Source organism: Manis pentadactyla, chromosome 3, assembly GCF_030020395.1.
Source record: "Manis pentadactyla isolate mManPen7 chromosome 3, mManPen7.hap1, whole genome shotgun sequence".
Taxonomy (NCBI): Eukaryota; Metazoa; Chordata; class Mammalia; order Pholidota; family Manidae; genus Manis; species Manis pentadactyla.
Window position 1 is genome coordinate 188,833,576 of NC_080021.1, and position 23,888 is coordinate 188,857,463.

At 37.4% G+C, this 23,888-nt stretch overlaps 2 protein-coding genes across 5 annotated transcripts in view; one reads left to right on the top strand and one right to left on the bottom strand.

Annotated features, from left to right (window-relative positions):
- The window catches only part of NCBP1 (nuclear cap binding protein subunit 1), a 38,558-nt gene extending 24,625 nt beyond the window's left edge, over positions 1-13,933 (top strand). For all 3 annotated transcript variants that reach the window (XM_036888547.2, XM_036888548.2, XM_057498871.1), the window contains 9 exons: positions 1,800-1,903; positions 4,009-4,131; positions 5,335-5,437; positions 6,246-6,339; positions 7,084-7,187; positions 8,165-8,279; positions 11,218-11,346; positions 11,965-12,078; positions 13,439-13,933. In XM_036888547.2, coding sequence (XP_036744442.1) covers positions 1,800-1,903; positions 4,009-4,131; positions 5,335-5,437; positions 6,246-6,339; positions 7,084-7,187; positions 8,165-8,279; positions 11,218-11,346; positions 11,965-12,078; positions 13,439-13,552 — 1,000 coding nt within the window. In that variant the 3' untranslated portion in view covers positions 13,553-13,933. The remainder of the gene's footprint in view (positions 1-1,799; positions 1,904-4,008; positions 4,132-5,334; positions 5,438-6,245; positions 6,340-7,083; positions 7,188-8,164; positions 8,280-11,217; positions 11,347-11,964; positions 12,079-13,438) is intronic.
- A 958-nt stretch (positions 13,934-14,891) lies between these two features.
- XPA (XPA, DNA damage recognition and repair factor) overlaps positions 14,892-23,888 on the bottom strand; it is a 29,207-nt gene continuing 20,210 nt past the window's right edge. For both annotated transcript variants that reach the window (XM_036888555.2, XM_036888554.2), the window contains one exon: positions 14,892-17,104. In XM_036888555.2, coding sequence (XP_036744450.1) covers positions 17,044-17,104 — 61 coding nt within the window. In that variant the 3' untranslated portion in view covers positions 14,892-17,043. The remainder of the gene's footprint in view (positions 17,105-23,888) is intronic.

Below are 23,888 nucleotides of genomic sequence, written 5' to 3' on the forward strand. Positions count from 1 at the left end.
ATCAAGATTTGAGCTGAAAAAATTAGGCAACTATGTCATCTGGATTCTATGTGAACTAAGCAAATATTTTGGTGGGTTTTTTGTTTTGTTTTGTTTTTTGTCAAATATACTTAGAAATCATTTCAAGTTTCAGGAAAGTTTCCAAAATAGTACAAAGAACTCTGTATCCCATTCATCTGGATTCCCCAGTTGTTAACATTTTACTAGAACATTTGTTCTAATGCTTATTTTTTGCTCTGTGTACACCCATTACATGGTCTTTTTGCTGAAGCCTTTGAAAACAAGCTGCAGATATGAATGACCCATCACCCTTTAACAGTTGGCTGTATGTTTCCCCCCCATAGACATTCCTACATGACCATCATACAACCCTCCAAATCAGGAGATGGGCTTTGATACAGTACTACTGTACAATCCATAAACACTGCTGCAATTCTGCCAATCATCCCAACAATGTTTTCTTTTTCCCTTCTAGTCCAAAGCCTATCCAGGCGTGTGAGATTTAAGTTGTCATTCTCAGATTCCTCAGTCTTGAAGTTATTATTCTTTCTCTTTCATGTCCATGTCACTTTTATAGAGTTTGGGTCTTTCTTGGGTCACCCTGATGTGTCCTCCTGACCAGACTCATGTCATTGTTGGTGCTCTTAGTTTATCACATTGGAGGCACGTGAATCCCAGGACTGGAGATGTTAACTTGGATCACCTGGTCATGAGTGTCTGCCAGGCATCTCCACTGTAGAGTCACCATTTTTCCCCTTATATTAATATTTGTGGGAGATATTTTGAGGTTACACTCATACTCTGTTATTCAAACCTCCACTGACAACTACTTTTGTCTGCCGTGTCCATGATGACTGCCTCATGATTCTTTTTCTATTCTAAATTTATTAGTTGGCATTCTTCTGTAAGAAAGAGCTTTCCTTCCTTTTTCACCCATTTATTTATTTATCTGTGTTTATGTATCAGTAGAGAATAATGGATTTGTTTCACTCAGTGGGTTATAATGTTATTGCCATTTATTTTCATGCCCAGATTGTCCCCCATTTGTCCTTGTGGCCCCTATTTTCTTTCACTTCCCCCTCCATTTATGAAGCATTCCTGTATTTCTGGTATAAGATGTTAAGATATATTCAGGCTCATCTTGTACTTACTTGCTTCCCTCCCCTGAATCATCTGTTTATACAAGGAGGCCAAGTTTCTAGTAGTGGAGTGTGGTATTTAGGAGCCAAGATCTGGCCTCTTGATGTGCTTGTTGTTTTTGGGGTGTCATTGGTTCTAGGCCCACTGGATGGACAAAGATACCAAATATATTTATGTGTACACACACATGCACACACCTGTATTTGTAACAGTTTCTGTATTCATTTAGGTATGTGTATCCTTCCAAATCTAGCCCAACATCTCATTTTTTCTAGCCTTCACCTTTGCCAAGATTTCGAAGTACCTTTTCAGGTTGTAAGAAACTTGGCTCCCATTAGCCTACATATGTATTTATTTACCACAATATAACCAGTCTCCCAATCATGCAGACTGTCTCCTCCACCCCACCCTGCATCCTTGGCCACCAGGTTCATGGACCTACTGACCTACACCTCAGTGCCAACAAAGAAGTTTCAAAGAAGGCCTGAGTTTTGGTGTGCTGGCATAGACAAAAGCTTAAAGGGCTTGTGTTCCCCATTTTCTTCTTGGTGTCAGCAGAGTCCAGGTTTTTGGAGGTTGTGACTTTCCAGGTAAGTTGGATGTTACCGAAGAATGGAACTGATGAATGATATTTTCTAAGGTTCTTACTTGTATTGTAGGTTATCTTACCACCAGCGTATACTAGATATTGTTCCTCCTACCTTCTCAGCTCTGTGTCCTGCAAACCCATCCTGCATTTACAAGTATGGAGATGAAAGTAGCAGTAAGTAATGAAACAAACCCCTCTACCTTTAAAAAGTATCAATGCAAGTAGTCTCTGCATAAGTCTGTTAATATGGAGAAAGTGAGCTTTTTCTTGTCTTGGGTTTATGTTTTCTCTACCTGAAAGGTGATCTGCTGCTAATCACTATTGTTTTATTTGTCCTGTCATTTTGAGGTAGATCACTTTATTGTGATTTACTTAGTTATTACTAGATTTTAAGTTTTTTTCTTTTAATATTGTTTATAATGGTAAGGTGAATTTATCGCCAGAATTTACTAAAATGAAAGTAGGTATTTGTCATGGTGATGGAGATTATATGAATTTATTATCATTGATAATCAGTTCAGATATGGGAATATAAGGGCACACAGACTGTATTTTGACCAACAGTATGCTTCTAGAAGTAGATTCTTAAAAACAGTTTTCTTACTTTTTGGCCATGGCATTTCTGAGATTATACACTGTAAATCAGAAGGACTACAATTTGATAATGCCATTTTATCCTTTACACTCACTTATGGTAAGGCGTATGTTAGTTACCACTGGGAAAGTTAGACATGGAATTTTTCCAAATTTGTCTTTTCAGAGGGCACTGAGCACTGCTCCTCTGTGAGCCTTCCACTTCAGGAGCAGCAGTTCTTCATATCTTGAAACTCAGTTCTCTCCCTTGCCTTCTCATACTGCATTCCTGGTTCTCCACATACACCTCAGACTACACCTGTTTTCCTTATAAACTCAGTTGGTCCCAATGCCAAGTACATTTCCTGTTATTACATCACTTTGACCTTAAAGCAACTCTGATAAATAGTATGTTTATTATACCAATTTTACAAAGAGGAAGCGGCCTCAAAGAGATAAAGCCAAAACGAAATGGCTTCTGTGTGGTAAATCCCAGATTCAAATCCAGGCTTACTAACTGAGCAGCCATGCTCTTATCTACAGTGCTTTCCTAAAAGAAGAAGGTTTGGTGCAATACTTCTAAGTGCCAAGTTTTGAGTTCTGCAAACTTAAGACCTCCCTAGTAGTTCTTCCTACTTCATTGTCTATTCTTCACACATGGACCTCCAACTCTGGCTACATCCACTTTTCTATTTTTTCCATGATCCTGGTTCTTGGCTTTGCCTCTCTGCAGTTACCCAAGTCTAGAAAGCCCTTAATACATCTGATTTCCTGTTCTCTCTCCAAGGTCTGGCTCAAGCTCCACTCCTATAAATACTTTTTAACCTTCAGCAAGCCAGTTTTGTGTTGTTCTCTGGCTGCTTCTATTGTGACTATCTTGGTTCACCAGCTAGAATGTAGACTCCTCAGTGGAAGGGGATTTTCTTTTTCTTCACCTATTTTCTCTCCCGCTTTCTAGCAATAGCACAGAGCATGTATACCTGTTGCATTAGACTTTATTCATTCCAAGCTTTATTTGCGACCTCTGTCTACCGTACATTAAAAGTAGATTTCTGATTGCTCTAGGAATGCCTTATAGTATATACTAAGATAAATTTTATACCATAAAGACTTTACAGATATTAACCAACAATAAACACATGGAGTCACAGCACATGAGCATCTGGCTTACGCAGATTGAAGTGTATGGACCCAGCAAAAGAGAAAAGGAAAAAAAACCCACTCTTTAAGTTGGCAGTATTTACCTCCTTCAAACTCACAATTAGTTTCCACTCTCTTAGGAAAAAGGAGGAAGGAGGCATTGGCAAAAATGAAAGATAAATATACTGATTCTCAGCTTATCAGCTTACAAAGGCCTAGAAATTTGAGAACTGTCAAAGGACAATTGTGACTATGTCCATATTTTCCCTCACATCTCATCCCTGAGGAAGATCAGCACCCCTTGTACTCGGAATTTCAGTTAGCTAAGTATTCTAAAGGAAGCCTGGACATAAGAATTATCTCTACAGCTTATTTTAGGTGAAAAACTATTGACTTATTAAATGAAACTTTCACATGTGGTATCGTTATACAGATTAAATAGTGATCTTGGGATAAAGAATGTTCTATTTTGAAGTAATTTTTTTCTTAAAAGTTTCTCGGTTATTTAACTATTTGCAAGAACACTCTTAAAACCAGATCTATCCTCCCGCCCATTCTGTGTTTAGATTCTCTTCCTGGACATTCAGTTGCCCTCTGTTTAGCTGTTGCCTTTAAAAGTAAAGCAACCAATGACGAAATCTTCAGCATACTGAAAGACGTACCAAATCCTAACCAGGATGATGATGATGGTAAGGGAATCAAGGATTTCTTGAGTAAAACTACCATATAGACCAGATTAAAGCATAAACATAATTCTGGCAACATGATTCCCCTTAAATCTCATAAAGCATTGTATTTGTTTGCCCTGTCAGTTGTTCCTGGAACCTAGGCATTTTCTCCCCGATATGAGGAGAGATCCTAACATCCCTGTGAAATAGCTTACATTAAATATATAAACTAATACTAAATACAAAGTAAAACATGCTGTTCTCAAAGATTTTCAAACATTCCCTGCTTTCACTTGAAAGGTTCCTGAAAGGGAAGACTTGTGTATTATAAGTTGGATTTTTTCCTTCAAATTGAGCTATTATAATAACGATATTTAACATTTACTGATTATATGTACCATGTGATCCCAACCAAAATTTCTAGGACTTTTTCTGGGCAAGAGAAAATTAGCTAAGTAATTTGTAAGTTTACCTGAATCAATAAATGGGTAAGACAAAAAGTGATGAGAGGGACTTGCCTTATCACATATTCAAACATATCTTAAAAACTACAGTAACTAAAACAATGTAGTATTGGCAAAAAAAAACATATCAGTACAACAGATGACAAGTCTACTGAGAGAACTGTAACCATCCTGAGGGGAATTTTTTGTGTTAGATTCATACATAAGGACACATGAATAGAAAAATGCCTTAAAATAAAAAGAGTCATGGACTTTGGGTTATTAGTTACTGGGATTTTGTTTGGACTCTTCTTAAGGAATTTGTGATGTTAGAGAAAATATATTTAGAAAACTTCATGATGTTAAAGAAAATAGTGTAAGTCAAAATGATGGTAATAAATATAGACATCATCAGACATCTTAGGATAGACTTAAATGCTAAGAGTTTACTGTTTTTTCTTGTATTACACTATCTTACCACCAGACAGAGATGAACAAGGAAATCTGTGTATTTGGAAAAAAAAAAAAAGAGGGAACTCATATACAATAATTAGGGAAATAGTCCCCAAAATCTAAGAATTTAGATTATGCTTAGTTTTATATTTCAAGTATTTGAAATCATTGATAGTCTTTTATTCTCTATTAGTACTTAGAGATGTCACGTGAATGTCTGACTTAGCGTTTGAATGTGAGCATGCCGTCTGCTTAGCATTCCAGGTGATGGACCAAGGAATTCTTTTACTTAAACTTTTCTAACCATCTTATGTGGATTACTTTTCAGATGAAGGATTCAGTTTTAACCCATTGAAAATAGAGGTCTTTGTACAGACTCTTCTTCACCTGGCAGCAAAATCATTCAGCCACTCCTTCAGTGCTCTTGCAAAGTAAGTACAGTCGGAACACACATCATATTTTGAGGGATTGGAATTTTGTTTGGGTAAAAGCAATGGTATTATAATTTTTACCTAAAATTGTTGAATATAAAGATCTTACTATAGTATTATACAGTTTTATACAATGGATTCTGGTTTGTAGTAGCTAAAATCCCTATGCTATGTTCCTGTTAGTGTGTATGTAGTTTTCATATATACATGGAATGTACATTTTTATAGATCTTTAGAGAAACTGATGAAAAACCTGGGTCCATAGGACAGTCACATATATAGTCAAGAAGCTCCCAACCTGCCAAAGAATCTTCCAGAGGAAATTAAGTAGAAATGACAGCCAGTTACATTTTGGGGAGCCACCGTTGGCACCTGAAAACAGCTTTCTAACTTGTCAACCCAAAAGAAAGAGCATATAGATATTCCACCAGCCACACAAAGAAACTGGCTTTCTCACCAAGTCTACTTCCAAGTCTCTATATTATTTGCAGGGTTCCCACAGAAGTTGCAGTCAGAATACTTGACCTACATTTGGAGACAGCTCCTTAGCCCTCACCTATTCTTAGGTAAACAGTAAACAGTCCTGGGCTAATAATAGTGTATTGTAACTCTCCTAAGATTTTGTGACAAGTTCCATACAAACTATGAATTCCTAATCATACCTTTTATATTCTTAATGGATAAAATTTGGTTATTTTGCATTTATGTGCTGCAGTATAAATTGAGAAACATTGAAAGGGCTTTGAAAACATTAAAATGCTTAATGAATAAGTTTATATGTGGTATTTTTTTCCCCCACTATTAAAAGGTTTCATGAAGTCTTCAAAACCCTAGCTGAAAGTGATGAAGGAAAATTACATGTTCTGAGAGTTATGTTTGAGGTCTGGAGGAACCATCCACAGGTAAAAACTATTTAATGAGACATGTTGAGGCTCTGATTATAGGCATAAAAATAAGTCAATTAATACCATTGTTTTAGTTTGTAAAACATGAAATTTGATTCTGCCTATAGAATGGTTTTAAAATCCATAATTTTTTTAGTTCTGTGGAAGTAATGATGTTTGATTCATTCTTTAAAGAGCAAGTGTTATAATCTGTTTTTAGACTGTAATATGTCAACATGCTTTAATACTTAGTAGGAATGCTTGTTTCTTGGAAGATTCTACCAGTTGAGTAGGAAATAAATACCTAGTCTATCCAGTTTCTACAAACAAGCTCCAGATTTCTCAGACTTCAGTGTATTGTTTTTATACCATGTGTTACAAAGAGGCATTAAAATAAACTTCAGAATATATTTAAGAATTTATGATAAAACATTTATATTTTAAATTTTTAGGATTCAATGGAGGTAATGTATTTTTTTATGAATTATCTAAAATGCTTTAAATGTTAAGTGTTATTCAGTTTTTCTTTTTGCTCAATCTTTACTGATGTTGCAATATTCTTAAACTAAGTACCAAAGTCAAGCAGAGAGCAGAGTAACTATAAAGACCTAATGGTCAAATCGGTCAGTTCCATAGCCACTGAAAATGAATTTCACAGACCTCCTATTTTACTTTTGTAGCAGTGAGGTTATCTTGGCCTACTTAAGGTGTAAAGTTAAATGCATGTAACTTGATTTACCCCTAATAATTCTCTCATTGTAGATGATTGCTGTACTAGTAGATAAGATGATTCGTACACAGATTGTTGACTGTGCTGCAGTAGCTAACTGGATCTTCTCTTCAGAACTATCTCGTGACTTCACTAGGTAATGTGGATTATTTTACAAAGTTCATATTCTCTAAGAATTGGTTTACATGTGGTCTCATTCATGCGATCCAAGTTCTAGTCCAAACCAGGTTGATACTAGTATACTAATGGTCCAATCTGGTAGGACTGGACTTGGCAAGGTTTTTGGACAATGGAAATACACCAGTCAGAAGATTGATTCTAGACCCATTCCTCCTAGAGGAAAAAGACTTCTTTAGGCTGGATCTCATTCATGAAGTTGAGTCCACAGCTTTATAACTAGTGAGGAGTGTGACAGTAGGAGCTGACACAAAACAGGAAACAAACGAAAATTACTTGCAGACTTAAAAATTCAATACAGCCTTTCTCGTCTTCATTGTATCTGTTATTGGCAGTGGCCACTGATCTAAAATAAACTGAATACTTCGGGTAGAAGGGTGTGACCTGAGTTTATCATACCAACCAAGCTGGCATTCATAAATTACAACAGAAAGACATTTTCCAATTTGCAAACTCCCAGAAAACTGACTGCCCAAGTAATGTGTTAGCCGTTATCTTGAGTGATTTACATTTATAGCTCATTTAATCCTCATAACAACACTACAAGGGAGGGTTACATTATTGTCCATATTTTACAAAATAGAAAAATGTTACAGAGGGCATAAGTAACTTGCCCGAAGTCACACAACTGGGTGCAGAGGCAGAATTCAAACACAGGCATTTTTGAGTCAAGGCATTGCTCAAGAGCTCCACCTGTGCTTTAACATCAAGCTTAGAGCTTTCCCTGACCACCCTTTCCAAAGTTAAAGTATTCTGATTTCTCATCCTGTCTGCTAACATCCTAGACTTTGAGTTTTATGAACAGATTATTTTATTATCTTCTACTTAAGCTGTCAATGTCCAGTTCAAAATAAAAAAATTAGAAGAAAGTTAAGACTTCTCATTTTCTATAAGCATACTTTAACATACACTAACCAAATACCCTATTAATTTAAGATTGTTTGTTTGGGAAATCTTGCACTCCACAATTCGTAAGATGAACAAACATGTTCTGAAAATCCAGAAGGAGCTAGAAGAAGCTAAAGAAAAACTTGCGAGGCAACACAAACGGGTAAGTCTTGTTATCAATTCCTAAATGGTCAAAGAAGGTATACCTTCCAGAAACTCTTCAGAATATTCAAAGTGCATTACCTTGAGGCCAATTAGGGAGGCCTATTTGTAGAAGTAGAGGAAGGACCTTGAGGTGTGTTGCTCTATTGTTACACTGCATAGTGAACCTATGTAGGAAGCCACAGAGCAATCTTTTCCATAGTTCACCATTTCTGGTTCCGTTTCATGTTGTCCTTTCCCCAAAGGGAAGGAAAAGGAAAGAGGGCACTTGTGTTTTTGTAAGAGGTTCTGATGCAAGAGGGCAAGAGGGAGATGTCAGTGTTCACCACTTCAGCAGTTCTGCGAGGAAGGGCAGAGGCAGACATTCCCAGGCTTACAAGATATTTCTTGTATTAATAAGGAGTTTAGTATTTTAGCCATTTGGGAGGGAAGCAGTGGGCTGGCTATGTATTCTGTGATTTAGTGTGATAGTTCTGGTATTCTTCAGACACTTCCTTGTGTTAGGCACATTTACCAAGTAGAAGGTGGAAACAACTTTCGTGACCTGTATGAACCCACAGCAGGTTCAAGTGCTATTCTCCACATAAACACACACTAACAAACCTAAAATACTGCAAGGTAAATGATGTCATCCCCATTTTATGTATGTCTAAATTGAGGCTCAAAACCTGCTCAAGGTTACACCATGAAAGTAAGTGACAGAGGAAGTACCTGGCTCAGGTCTGTCAAATTCCAGAGACTTTCTTGCCTTATGCCACACTGTTCGCTAAATGTTGATACCCAGTACAGTACCTGAGAGCCACACGTAATTTTAATTAAAATTGAATACCATTTAAAGTTCTGTTCTTTAGTCAGGCTAATTGCATTTCAAGTGCTCATGTATGGCTGGTGGCCATCATGATGGACAGCACAGAATGTAACATTTCCCTTATCGCAGAAAGGTCCGTTGGGCAGTGGTACATTGCCAAAGGAACCTTGCCCTAGTGTGGTGTTAGGAAAAGACAAACATTATCCAGTTGCCTCAAACACAGTGAGGCAGATGTCCTAACAGGTGCTGTGTTAGAGATAAAAGCAGAATTCTATAAGAACAGAGGGAGTTCTGATAATTCTGCTTAAAGAGTGGAAGAGGACACTATCGTAGATGGGGCCCTACCAACAGTGTTAATCTAGGAGGAAATAGGCTTTTTCTAGGTTTGGTGATGCCTCCCTTCTTGTTAAAAGGCCCTGGAGTCTGGTTCTGGCCCTGCTACTTGCTGGCTATGTGACACTGGGGAAATCATCTAACCTCTCAGTCTTTTCCCTTATCTGTAAAATTATGCCATGCTTACCTTCTGCCTTTTTAAAAAACAACAAAAAAGTTCTTCAGGATGAGCTGGAGAGGGATGTTAAGGTTTAGTGTATTGAGCCCATCATTGCTAGCAGTCTTAAAACAGTCTGCTCTGAATAATTACAGGTAGTCGCAGCCATTTCTAAACCATTTACAAAGATAGGCATTATTTGGTTCCTGAGCTGCATAAGGGTCTGCCCACCTTTTCTGTATGGCCAGTTAGTGGGTGAAAGATTACCAGCTGCTTCTGTTACTGTTCAAATGGCCAGTGACTGAGAAGCACTGTCAGTTTTTCATTAGTCATCTACTTTGTTAAATAAATAGCTGACTTACAAGAATGTACTATCTTTCCTCAATATTTGTGGGTTCTGTTTTTCAAACATACCTACTCACTAAAATCTATTTGTAACCCCCAAATTCAATACTCATAGTGCTTTTTCCAGTCATTCGCAGGTATACGTAGAGCAGTGAAAAATGAGTTGTCCAGTGGGCTCGTTCCCAGCTGAGGGAATAACACTCTGCGTTCAGTTCTCATACTGCAAAAAAGTGTCCTTGTGTATTTAGTGCCACATTTTTCATGTTTTTTCTTGTCATGTTTTATGGTGGGCTTTGTATTGATGGCTTCACTGTTTAATAGGGCCCCCAAGCATAAGGCTGAAGTGTCCTCTAGTGTTCCTAAGCACAGGAAGGCTATGATGTGCCTGACAGGGAAAATACATGTGGTGGAGAAGTTCTGTTCAGGCACAAGTTCTGGTGCCCTTGGCCATAAGTCATTCAAGGATCAGCAATATTATACATCCAGGAAAAGGAAGAGGAAATCCACCAATCCCTACATGAAGTTACTCCATTAAGTACTATAAAGTAACATCTATAGTATATGATGAAGTTATGGAAACAGTGGAAAGCACATAAATTTGTAGATTCATGAAATGACAGATGATTTTCTAAAAGCATAGTGGACAGCAAACATTCTTATGCTGAAAGCCAAAGATACCTACAGTCACATTATTCAGGGTCAGGGAGATGTTAAATCCTTCTCAGCAAGTGTTTTAGAATAAAGAAATACTGTACATAATTAGTTATTTGCAAGACACATAAAACAAGGTTATGTATTGATCAGTTGATAAAAATGTTACAAGAGGTTCCCAAGAACCTAACTCCCTTTCCCCTAGGAGCAGCGGTTCAGTGTTCACTAATTCAGGGTTCAGAGAAGTTCAACTGTATAACTATGTTGAACAACAACTATCAAGTGTACATTTTCCATAGAGCTCAAAGCTGTTTTCATTTTGAATGGAGAAAAAAATGACAGACATTTCCTCCCTAAGTGGGCTATCTTATAAAAGGCATAACTCACTTCTGCTTTATAGCAAACACTCCCATCACCATTATCCAAGACAAGTGCCACTAAATACACCTGGCCTAGATAAGTACCCACAGGACTTTTGGGTGTCTGCATATGTGTTTGGGCCAATAGAGTACTTTTCACTATGGAAAACAAGTCGTCACATCTTCAAATAGCATTTGACCAGACAACAAAATCCTTCCCCTTGATAAGATTTAATATACTAGAATTCTAAATGGCATTTTCTTCTTGTTCCTTTGCATTCTGTAGCGAAGTGATGATGATGACAGAAGCAGTGACAGGAAAGATGGGGCTCTTGAAGAGCAAATAGAAAGACTGCAGGAAAAAGTGGAATCTGCTCAAAGCGAACAAAAGAACCTCTTCCTTGTCATATTTCAGGTATCTTGGCTTGGGACATTGATATGTAAAAAGAAACAATATACTGCTTTAGTTTTAAAAAGTGGTTTTTTTTAATCAAAATCATAAATACATGCTCATTTATAAAGGCTCTAAATATAAAAATTTATAAGGGAAATAAAAGTTCACTACTTGGAGTTAACCATGTATATACTTCCACATTCAGTGTTGTTTACTGAGCATCTTGCAAGAGCATTTTCCTATGCTTTAAAAAAATTAAAAGTGTGGGTGGGTGGTGTTTAAGAACCTCTCATTTAATTATTTCCATTTGCTGACCATTTAGATGTTTTCCTTCCTGACAAACATTATTGTGCATAGATTCCTATAAGCATTTCTAATTATGTCCTTAGAATAGATGCTAAGAAAAAATTTACTAGCCTAAGTAATCTAAACATTAAAGGTCTTCATGTCTTGTCCAAAATGATATACTAATTTACATTATCACTGGTGTGCTTGTCTAGACTGACAGTATTTATTGAATCATGAAAGTCAGGAATGCCACAAAGACAGTGTGGACCAACCAATGCAATGCCTCTGAGGTTGGTTGGTGGGAAATGCGTTTGTTTCTCTAATACCTGTAACTTTGTACTCCCTTTCCAGCGTTTTATCATGATCTTGACTGAGCACTTAGTACGATGTGAAACTGATGGGACCAGTGTATTGACACCATGGTATAAGAACTGTATCGAGAGGCTCCAGCAGATCTTCTTACAGGTTTGTGGAAAACTTTGACTAGATAGTAAACATCAGTTGCTCAGCCACAAGGATTTTTCCATTTCAAAACATCAAACTTGTCAGATTATGTAGTGCCTATAGAATGGTTTTAAAATCCATAATTTTTTTTAGTTCTGTGGAAGTAATGATGTTTGATTCATTCTTTAAAGAGCAAGTGTTATAATTGTTTTTAGACTGTAATATGTCAACATGCTTTAATACTTAGTAGGAATGCTTGTTTCTTGGAAGATTCTACCAGTTGGGTAGGAAATAACTACCTAGTCTATCCAGTTTCTACAAACAAGCTCCAGATTTCTCAGACTTCAGTATATTGTTTTTATACCATGTGCCTATAAGCCCTTTCATTCATGTCCATCTGCTCCTACTGTTGTTCATCAGAATATTTAGGCTTAACTTATCACTTAGACTCCTAATTGCAATTCTCTTAGCTAGAGAGCCTACTGTAATAATACAAAATATAGAGAAAAAAATGCTAAGGGAACAGTAATTTTATCCCTATAAGTCATTAAAGTTTTTAAATGAAGCAAGGTTAAATTCCCTGAGGCCTTTATAGAAAGCAAAACACAACATCTAATCTCTGCTAGATTTAAAGATTGGTAGGAGTGTGGAACTAATCCTTTGTATGTTTAAGTGTAATAGAAAAGTGACTAAAGCATAAGTCATAAATGGAAAAAAAGTTCTTTAAGCCTTCAAATAAAAATTCTCTCTAGATTAGTTATTGCCAATTACAAAGCATTAACAGCCCCTTGTACTGTAGGGATCTCTGAGTATATTCAAATTATATAAAAGATTGTCTTTTCTGACATTTTTCCACTTAGGCTTAACAAGTCACCTGATTTTTCAGTAAGACAGATGAGCTCTTTAAGAGACAAAAAATGAGGTTTGGGTTTATTTTGTGGTGTACTTGAGAATTAGGCGGTGATTTATTTAAAAATTTTTTCTTAGGGTCCAGAGACCACAGTTTTAACCTGAACAGTAACATATACCACATTCCCTATCTATTTGTTCAAAGTTATACTGGATTTTGTTCTAATTAGCCAGAAGAACCAGGTGAACCACAGTTTATAGTAATAGCAGCAGGCACTGACTGGAAGCAAGAATTGCATTTACACAACAGCTGGTCAGAACTGGATTTAAGTTATTGAACATCCATTTTTTTCTCATTTCCTTAATGTTCAGATTTTTCAGGGGTCCTAAATTAAAGTCCTATCAACATAACCACTTTTCCTCTTCCTTCCCATCACTGTATGGCATGGGCAGGCTGCTGAGGAAAGTGTTCTGCAAGACTGCTTAGGTGCTCTCTTTCCCGACCTAAACACCCCCTTTTCTGTGTCCACAGCATCACCAAATAATCCAGCAGTATATGGTGACCCTGGAGAACCTGCTCTTCACTGCGGAATTAGACCCTCATATCCTGGCTGTGTTCCAGCAGTTCTGTGCCCTGCAAGCCTAAGGGTCATTTTATTCCCCTCATATCAGGATTTTTAAAAAAATCTCAAAATAATTTCTTATTTTTTGATGGTTTGATTGCTTGCTTTCTTGTAGCATCCTTTTCACTTATTAAGAGAAAGGGGAGGAGGACGGTGAAAAAAATAAAACACTGGTTAACTTTCATCGCCCCTAAATAGCAAATATTCCCTAATGACAATGTGACAGTGACCATAGGATGTAGTATGTATGTGAGGCACAAACGATCACTGATTTGACATATGTGGAACACTAGAGGTCAAAGTAGTATCTAGAATTGATGGGTTTATTAACAAGTAGCATAGCTTTTCACAGCTCATGGATAACCTAACATGGCTGAAATAAAACTAAAAAATGTTTTTTTAAACTTTGGTATTTCATGATTTATCATCTCAATCTACTTTAGATTTGGTGGCTTCTTATTGAAGGTGTACTTACCCTCCACTTGAAATTTTCCATTCAAAATATTTTTTTAACGTATTACTTGTTAGCATAAAAGTATTTGAACAGCAATTCCTAAATTTGTCTGAAACTAAACCACCTGGGAATCTCTCAAGTTATTTTTTAAACTAAACCACTCTTGGGATGGAACACAGACATCAGTGTTCTTAAGGTTTCCCAAGTAATTCCAATATGCAGATGAGTAAGTTTGGGAACCATTATCTTAGAGCATCTGGTCCCTGTCTTTAGTTAAGACAGATTTGTACAAGGTCATAATAGTGAGTTACATGCTACAGTGGAATAGATACAGCTAGACCAGCTAAAACTCCTCAGACCAGGTTTCACAGAAACACAATCCAAACCTACCTACTTTCTGAACATGTTTCCAACATGGTATTGAGGTTTGATGAGAATGCATTGCAAAATTGACCAATAATCCCACAACTGGTAGTATTTTTGTGTATTACACAACATATCTTACTACATCATAAGTTTATGATGCATTAAGCATTTTCCATGTTGATATATGGTCTCTTTGGTTTACCATACATTTTGTGTGCTCAATAGATGGCAATTCCTAGGATTTTTAAACACCATTTAAGACAAATTATTCACAAGATTAAGGTTGCATGGTAAGTTACTAGCAGAAAGGGGACTATAAAACCCAGGTTTCTTGTCTAAACACTTCTGTTTATGCTATTCCTCCTTCCCACAAACTATGTAATTACTTAGAAATGACTCCTGTCCTCATGATGCCAAAGGATAACCAGTTAAGGCTTTGGTAACTGTACTAGACTCCAAACTGCTTTGTAAATCCTTTCACCATGTATTGTAAAGTTTGGCTAGTTATACTTGCTTGATCCAAATTCTAGAGAATTCCTAGGTTTTTACTTTCTTTCTTTTCTATCCTCCTAATGTGTAATGGTTGATTCTAACAACTGTTCACCGGTGTGACCCTGCTCTGTCCCAATCTGGCAGCTAGGTACATGGAAAAACTGAACTAGAGGTTGAATTTTGAAGAAATAAAGGTACAAGAGCAAATATTCAACAGGTGCTTTCGCCACTAACAAAGTTCACATAAACAACAGAACGGCATGCCACTGTACCGCATACCTTGTAATAAATCAGTATTAATTGTACTAATGCCATTTAACATACTTTTGTCAAAGCAAATATATAATTTAGCTTTCCTTGATTCTAAATCTACCTTCCAGGAATTATTCAGGCAATGATTCATATCAAAATAAGTTTGCTTGCTTTTTCTGGAAAGTATTTAGTGCTGATTAGTAATAATTATACCTGAAAATGAAAGATAAGAAAAAAACTTGCCAATCGGGGTTGAGCCGATTTGGCTGTCAGTAGTATTTGGATACTGGGATTGTCTTAAATGTCAAGAAGGTAAAGAACAAATTAGAAGCATGCTTCAGCTAGACAAATCTACAACTATGATGGTATTGGTGATATGTGCTCATTAACCAGTGGCTGTTATGTGCCAGCTGCTACAGATTTACCTTTACTTAATCCTCACAACAGTCACTGAGAGTTGATTATGCTCATCTGACAGATAAAAACAGGCCCATGAAGTAACTTACCCAAGGTCCACAGCTAGTAAGTGGAATCTTTGTCTCCCAATGCAGTAATGCTGTTGTCAGCAGCCTGAACCCCTAGTTACTCTGTTGTCATTGAGCTGGAAGCTTTTTTTTGTCCCAGGAAGGTCTTGCTGCCCAATCAGAATCAATTTTACTGAGCTGTAATTTAGCATAGTATATTTGCAAAAATCAATACTTGATAAGTATATTAAACATTTCTGTATTGAATATATAGAGAACAAATTAGTAATTATAGTCTCAGCCTATTTGGGTTTGATGTTTTCTTCAAGCAGTCTTCAAGAGTTGATAACAGGAAAAGAAATGAAAATATATAAACTTCCTATGTCTTGTTATTTGTAGCTGTAGGATAAGAATTGTGTCAAAGAACAACTTGAAAATACCCAATTTATCTTAACCTGAACTTGTTATTGTCAAAAAATAATACTTGGACCCACATGGGATCAAACTTCTTACTAGCTGTTAACTACCCTGTAATCCTTTTGACAAGATAAGGAAAATTTAGCCTAACTTGGTCTGTCTGGGGTACTGTCAGCTTGTAAAGGTTACCATTTCCTTTAGAAATGCTAAACAGGCACAGACCCAGGTTATGTTCCTGATCAGGATTAAATGATAGTACCTTTAAGGCACTTAGCATAGTACTTACCAGGCACCTGGTGAGTACTCAGTAAATGTTAGTAGGTTTTGATAAGCTTATTATCAGCACCTTCTTTGAGCAAAAAAGCTGTTTTACAGCTGTTTTGCCATTTTAACTCATTTGAAAAGGGTTATCTAGACACCGACATCAGGGCCCCCAGTAGTAAGCCCTAAAGAATTAGAAAACATGATCAGGCTCCCATAACTCATTGTTCATTCCTGCTATTAAGTCAGAATTTGTCCCTGCTTCCTAACTTAAGAGAAATAGTCAAGAAGACCTGACCCAGCCTGGGGGTTACAGTGGTCTGTCACCAATTCCTGTTGTTTCTTGGGATAAGAATTCAGCTTAGCAGCTTTTGTTTGTACTAAAAGCTCTTCCTACCCCAAGGTAGGGTTTGCTTTGGTTTCTTATTTCTCAATTTTAGCTGTAACCTACCACTTCTGAATCTCATCTACCACTAACCTCCCATCCCTATTGTAGAAAAATGATCATTTACCCAATATTTTGCCAACAGCCAGACCTGCTGGACCTTAATGGAAATCTGCTCTCAAGCTATAACATACACACTTATTCCTAAAGCATTACTTGTACAAGTGTCTCATTCACCTTTGAACACTTTAAATTTTGGTGAATTCTGAACAGGAGAAATCTAAATTTCCTTTACCTAAATATAAAACCTGTAAAACAGACCACTCAACTAAAAATCACATTTTCTCATATGTCAATTCATGGCCACACACAGTACAGATCTTCCGGTACATGTCATCTTCTAAGTTTTCTTCTGGTCCATACTCATGCTGATGAGCAACAGTTTCCCTTTTCCACACACTGCTTCTCACTGCTCGCCGTAATTCTAGGAAAAAAATAAAAGCCAGTTTTCCGGTGGTTCTATTCACTGAATCCAAAAATCCATCAGGTTTTCAACCATGTGTGTAAACCAAATAAGGCTTACCTTAACTATACCAAATCAAAGTTGATTATACAAACTTGGCAAGATTACTTTACCCCACTAGCTTGGCTTGTGAAATTCCTGTCGTAGTAGTGTGAAATGGGAGATACAGAAATGGGGTATGATGCGGGTTAGAGGGATAGCAAAAAACCAAATTCTGAAGATGAGGAAAAGAACAGGGTTTGTTCAAGCAGCTAAGGAAAAATTATGCCACAAAGGAAAGGACAGGAGGCTAGCGGGGTGGGGAGTAGGGATGGGGGTGGTCATCTGAGATGATGGAGGACAAGGAGCGTTTTTAAATTCCATTTAAGTCAAGACATATTTTAAGCGGCAAGTCAGCTCTGCAAGAAAACTAGAAAACCAAGAACCGCTACTATGATGTTTCACCTTAGAAAAGCCAACTGACCTTCAAGTCGTAAATTCTTTATCCTATGAGAGCAGTATTTTAGGAGAGGGATTGCTAATAATTACACTGCAAAGTACCAATACAAGAAACAGACTATCAAGAGGTGGAAAGAACTATAGTGTTTTTAATTGTACTCCATTTTATTTTGCAGGTGGGGAAACTGAGCAAAGGTACCATGTGAACCCAGGTCATTTATTCCAATTTTGAGAACTCTCCACTACATCATCTTAAATTATCATTTTACTAAGAAAATAATTATATTGGATACCTTGAAAAGCAACTAAGACAATCAAATTTTAAAAGTTCACATTGCATATAACCTGAAGAAACTAAATGCTTAGTGTTAATTGGAAATTAGCAAACTAATAACTTCTCAGTTGCTAGTTTAATTAATAAAAGTCAACACTAATTGTTCACATTATTCTATTCCAACCAATGACCCAGAGCCCAGCACCATCTTTTGACAGTGACACTATATAGGGAGAGTATGATAGTTGCCTGCAGTGACCTCAGTTGCAAGAGTCAACACACACCAAACTTTCTTTAAACCATTTTAAATCTATGATAGGTAGCATCAAAATACTACTTGAATCTATATTTCCAGCCTTTATTATGTCATGAGCATTAGCAAACATGAAAGACTATATATGAGGCACCGTTCTAAGCACTTTACACATGAACATATTTAATCCTCACAATCCTTTGAGATAAATACAACTATCCAGTTTTGTCTATGAGAAAACTAAGGCCCAGAGAAATTATACAAATTGTGCCTGAGGTCAAACAGCTTGCTGACAGCGGGGGGACAATGTGGCTCAGATCCATGCTCAGAACCACTAAGCTCTGCTCCCTCACATCCCCAGTGTGAATGCCCATTAGCAGACTCCCATTTTCAGCTTCACTGTGTGCACCTCTAGATAGTTCCCAAACTGGGAAAAACTATGTTCACACAAACTCTAATCTTTATTCCTATATCCTCTCAATATTCTGAAGGACCTTAATTTTTCTAGATAGATCTGAATGCCCTCTTCCTTTTATTATTTTATTTTACCTTAGGATATTTTCTAAATTAAAACAAAATGATATGCTGATCAGAACTGCATAGATGCCTTATGGTTTCAGTTAATGATAGGAATGTCTCAGGTTTGAATTCCAATACCTACTTTCCAACTTTGTTCTGATGTAAGGTACCCTGGCCATTTTTCCTTTACTTTCCCACTGAGAAAATCTCTCAAAATTTAACTACATCCCAATCCCTGCTAAGATAACCTCTACCTAATTTAGCATTATGTGAACTTGGTGAGAGATAAGAAAATTATTTTTAATGCTATAAAAATATTTACAAAAATATACAGCTTACTATCCATAATTGAACATAAGGTTTTTTACTGACTTTATGGCTTTTTCTTCCAATCCTTCAGCTAGTCTATCGAGATACATAATGATAAGAATACAGCCATACTTTAATATTTATAGACATTCCTGGAAAAACTTGTGCTACAAAATAAGGAAGTAATAAAATACTGATATATTTGTCATTTTCTTGCCCTCCTTTCCCTTCCTCAACAATCCAGTCCTAAAGCCATTAAGTGGAACATGTAAAGCAGGCCTCCATGGTAGGATGGGAGGAGGAGCCCAGGAAAGGTAAGGAGAGTCTCCCTGTGGAGGAGGCAGCATCAGTGATGGGAAGTTCCTTATAAACAAGCATTAATCAGATTACATTAAGGGCAACAGGAATCAGGTTTCTGTCAGGAAAGGGAATTACAAAAGGAAAAGGTGAAAACTAGAATGAACCCTACAATTTTGGATTAGAACTGGGTTCATCTGTGTGAACTCAAGGTTTTTATATATATGACAGACATAAAAATACAGATATACAAGTGTTTTGTTTTAGAAAGCAGAAAGGAGTGCTTGATGAATGAAACATGACAGAAAGGAGCTAACTTGAAGATGCTCCCATCAGCCCAAATCTAAGACAGTCTGAGCACCAAAATATGCACAGAAATGAACCAAAAGCCACTGAGAAACAGGAATAAGTCAACAATAATAAACAGATGGGAGAAAACATGTTGTAGAATGCTGGTTTCCAACAGGTTAAATCGGAGACAGCACTGAAGTTAGAAAACAATCTTTACAACCATCATATTAAAGACTGTTGCAGGCATCTATGGATGCATGATAAATCTAAGGGGACTGTGTTAAGAGGAAATATTTGTATGGCCTCACAAATTTCTTTTTTTTTACTTCTCAAAGGAAAAATAAATATTAACATCAGCATGAGGGCAGATGAACATTATATGCCTTCAGATGTGATACCCTAAGAAAGGTGCATCATATATGTATGTTTCCTGGCCTGAAATGTGTAACCTGAGTCAAACCATCAGGAAACCAGAAAAGCCCCAAATGAAAAACAGAATGCAGGCCTGAGGAAGGGAAGAGACATCTTCAAAATTGTTAATGTCATAAAAGATAAAGGCTGCAGATATTTCCAGAATAAGCAAATTCCAGAATATTCTGGAAAACTAAAGAATAAAATTTAGAAAGACTTGATACCTTAAGTCAATACCTGATCATATACTGGATCCTATATTAGAATGAAAAACTATACAGGACATTAATGGGTCAATAAAACTAGAATATATATGATGGAAGATCAGATTAAGAGAACACCCCTAGCCTTAGGAAATATATACTGTAATATTAGGGGATGGTGTATGCAACCTACTCTTAAATGGTTAAAAAATATGTGTGTATAGACAGAAAATGCAAATGATGCAAATGGCATAAAGTGTTAACAGATCTGGGTAAAGGATATATAGTGTTCTTTATACTATTTTTGTCCTTGTGATTTTAAGTAAATTTGAAATTATTTCTAAGTAACTTTTTAAAAAGTCAGATGCTAGCTTCAAGAGGTTTCCACTGGAAATTTGGGACAATTTGAGCATCAAAGTGAATAATAACAGGAATGGACTAGAACACTGATGAGAGTAAGAACCCACCCATATCCAAATGGTACTAAAAAAAGCTACTTCCAAAATTAATCCAAATAATACCTGTAGGAAAGAATAACAGAATGGAACCACCATTCATATGCACCCTAATAACAACTAACTCAGATAAGAATTATCCCCATGTACTAAAAGCACTAAATCAGACTTAAGGAATAAGATGATCACAGTGTCAAACAGCTGCCCAACAGATTTCTTCTTAATTACAAAGGGAAAAGAATACCTTTAAAATGGAGAAATCTGACAGACACTGCCTTAAGCAAGCAAACTGAGTATCAGTCTTTTGAAAAGAAGTGATGTGCATGCATCTCCTGATGTGTTAGACACATTACCTAGGAAGTATTCCTGACAAAAATGTTTGACCTGAATTTAATCATGAGGAAACAAGCTAATAATAAATCTAAATGGAGGGACATTCCACAAAACAAGTGGCCTGTATTCTTCAAAATGTCAATGTCATGATAGATAAAAAGGCTGAGGATCTAAGAGAGACTACAGATATGCATCACCCTTGATGGTCCCTGATCAAACAACTATAAAGCAACAAAGAACAGTGGGACAACTGGGGAAAGATAAATATAGGTTACAGACTAGATAATAGCATCATATTAATGTTAAAATCACTGCTTTTCAGTTACACAGAATGTCACTGTAGGCGAACATGCTGAAGTACTAATGAGAATCACGTCAAGGTGGGTCCAAGATTGTGCCCTGAGCCCACCTCCTCCCATGTTCACACCAAACCTGTACCTAAACACAAGCACGGAAGCACAGAGCCCTAGTGAACACCTGCACAATGAAGATAAAAGGCCACAAAAAAATAGCATGGTAATGGATGGAGCCCCCGCCCAGAGCAGCCCAGGCAGGGACAGGGAGGAGTACTGCTGAGGTGCTGCACCTCAGATTCACCCGTCCTTGGGGCACAGCCAAAAAAAAGCCATCAGTTAAGGGTTTAAACCCCACCACCAAACAGTAGGGGAACTTCTCAAACTCTCTCTGGGACTAGAGGAGCTGGTGAGTGCCACTGTTTGTTTCCCCCCACACTGCTAATGTGCACAGGAGAGTGCCACTGTTGGTATCTCCCAACACTCCTGGTGCACTCCTAGCATGGTCTCTGGCACAGAAGGGAAACAGGTTGTGCTACATTGTTTATGTTACCACTGCACCCAGTGCAGACAGGAGCAGGGTGAGCACCACTGTTTAGGTTCCCCAGGCACAACAACAATACAGACAGAAGCAGGGTCAGGATGCAGGCCTCCTGACTCCCCGCCACACACGCCTGTCAGAGATCCGGCAGTCCTACTAAAGTGGTACTATCACAACTCTCACACTGATTTGCCTACCTATGCCCCTTCTGTCCCTGGCTGCCCCATTTGCATGGCCCCAGCCAGGTGCCAAATCAGGAGATCCCTGAACGGTACCCATCCATCCCTAGCCACTCCATTAGCATGGCCCCAGCTGGAGCCCACCCAGGAGACCTCCCAGACAGTGCTCCTCTACCCCCAATCACCCAGCCAGGGAGGGCCAATCCCACTGCCCTCCTAGGAACCTCCTGGACTGTGCCCCTTTGATACCACTGACCTGCCAGCATGGCCCTTGCTGGCAACCATACAGGAGACTCCCAGCCCAAGCCCTGAAAGTCCCAGCACTAGGACATGCCTGTCTCAACTCATCTGGCCTCCAGCCAGCCAACACTACAAGGCACAAGCAGTCCACCCAGGGGACCTTCCTACATGAGGCCAGTCCTTCAACACTGGGAGATGTAGCCCTCTTGACTAATTCATAGAAACAAGCATAGAAAGTGAAGAGAAGAATATGCTCCAAACAAGAAAACAAGACAATACTTCAAAAAGAAAAAACCTAAAATGAAATAGAGTTAACTTATCTACCTGATAGAGTTCAAAGCAATGTTTATAAAGATACTGTACTTGAGAGAACAAATGAGCTCAGGGAGGACTTCACCAAAAAGACAAAATGTAAAAGGGAACCAATCAGGAAAAATACAATAAATGAAATAAAACAATACACTAGAGGGAAACAACAGCAGATTATAGATGATGCAGAACGGATCAGTAACTTGGTAGACACAGTAACAGAAAGCACTTAAGCTGAACAGCAGAAAGAAAAAGAAGTAAAAAGAAATGATAGGTTAAGGGAGCCCTAGGACATCAAACATCACATTACTCACATTATAGGAGTCTTTGAGGGATAACAAATAGCTGAAAACTTTCCTAATCCAGGGAAACAGACATCCAGGTTCAGGAAGCACAGAGAATCCCAAATAAGATGAACCCAAGGAGGTCCACACCAAGACACATAATAATCAAAATGCCGAAGATCAAAGACAAGGAAAGAATATTAAACGTAGCAAGAAAAAAGCAACAAGTTTGCCTACATAAGAAACCCCATAAAGCCATCAACTTATTTTTCAACATTAACTCTCCAGGCTAGAACAGAGCATGACATATTCAAGTGCTGAATGATAAAGACCTACTACCAAGAATATTCTACCCAGCAAGGCTATCATTCAGAATTGAAGGAAAGAGAAAGAGCTTCTCAGATCAACACTAGTTAAAGGAGTTCACTGCCACTAAACCAGCCTTGTAAGAAATGTTAAAGGGACTTCTTTAAGAGGAGAAGGAAAGGCTGTAACTAAAAGCAAGAAAACTACGGAAAGTAATAATTTCACTGGTAAAAGCAAACAGCAGTGGTAGTTGATCACTTAAAAGCTAGTATGAAGGTTAAATGAGAACAGTAGTAAAATCAACTACTTCTAAAAATTAGTTAAGGAAATCACTAAGTAAAAAGTGTTAAAGAAGATATCATATACATGAACATGGAGGAAAGGAAGCTAAAAATGTAGTGCTGTTAGAATGCAGGTAAACTTAAGTAAACACCAACTTACCATGGACTGCTGTATGTAAGACATACATAAACCACTTGATAACCACAAACCTAAAACCAAAAACTTATACTAGATATACAAACCAAAAGCCTACAACAGATTACAAAAAATAGAGAAAGGAATCCAACCATAACACTAAAGGTTTCACACACAAGGGAAGAGAACATGAAAAGAAAGGACCAGAGAAGAATGACAAAAACAACCAGAAAACATTTAACAATATGGCAATAAGTATACATCTATCAATAATTAAATGTAAATGGACTAACTACTCCAATCAAGACAAAGGGTGACTGAATGGATAAAAAACAAGACCCATCTATATGTTGCCTGCAAGAGACTCACTTCAGACCTAAAGACACACATAGA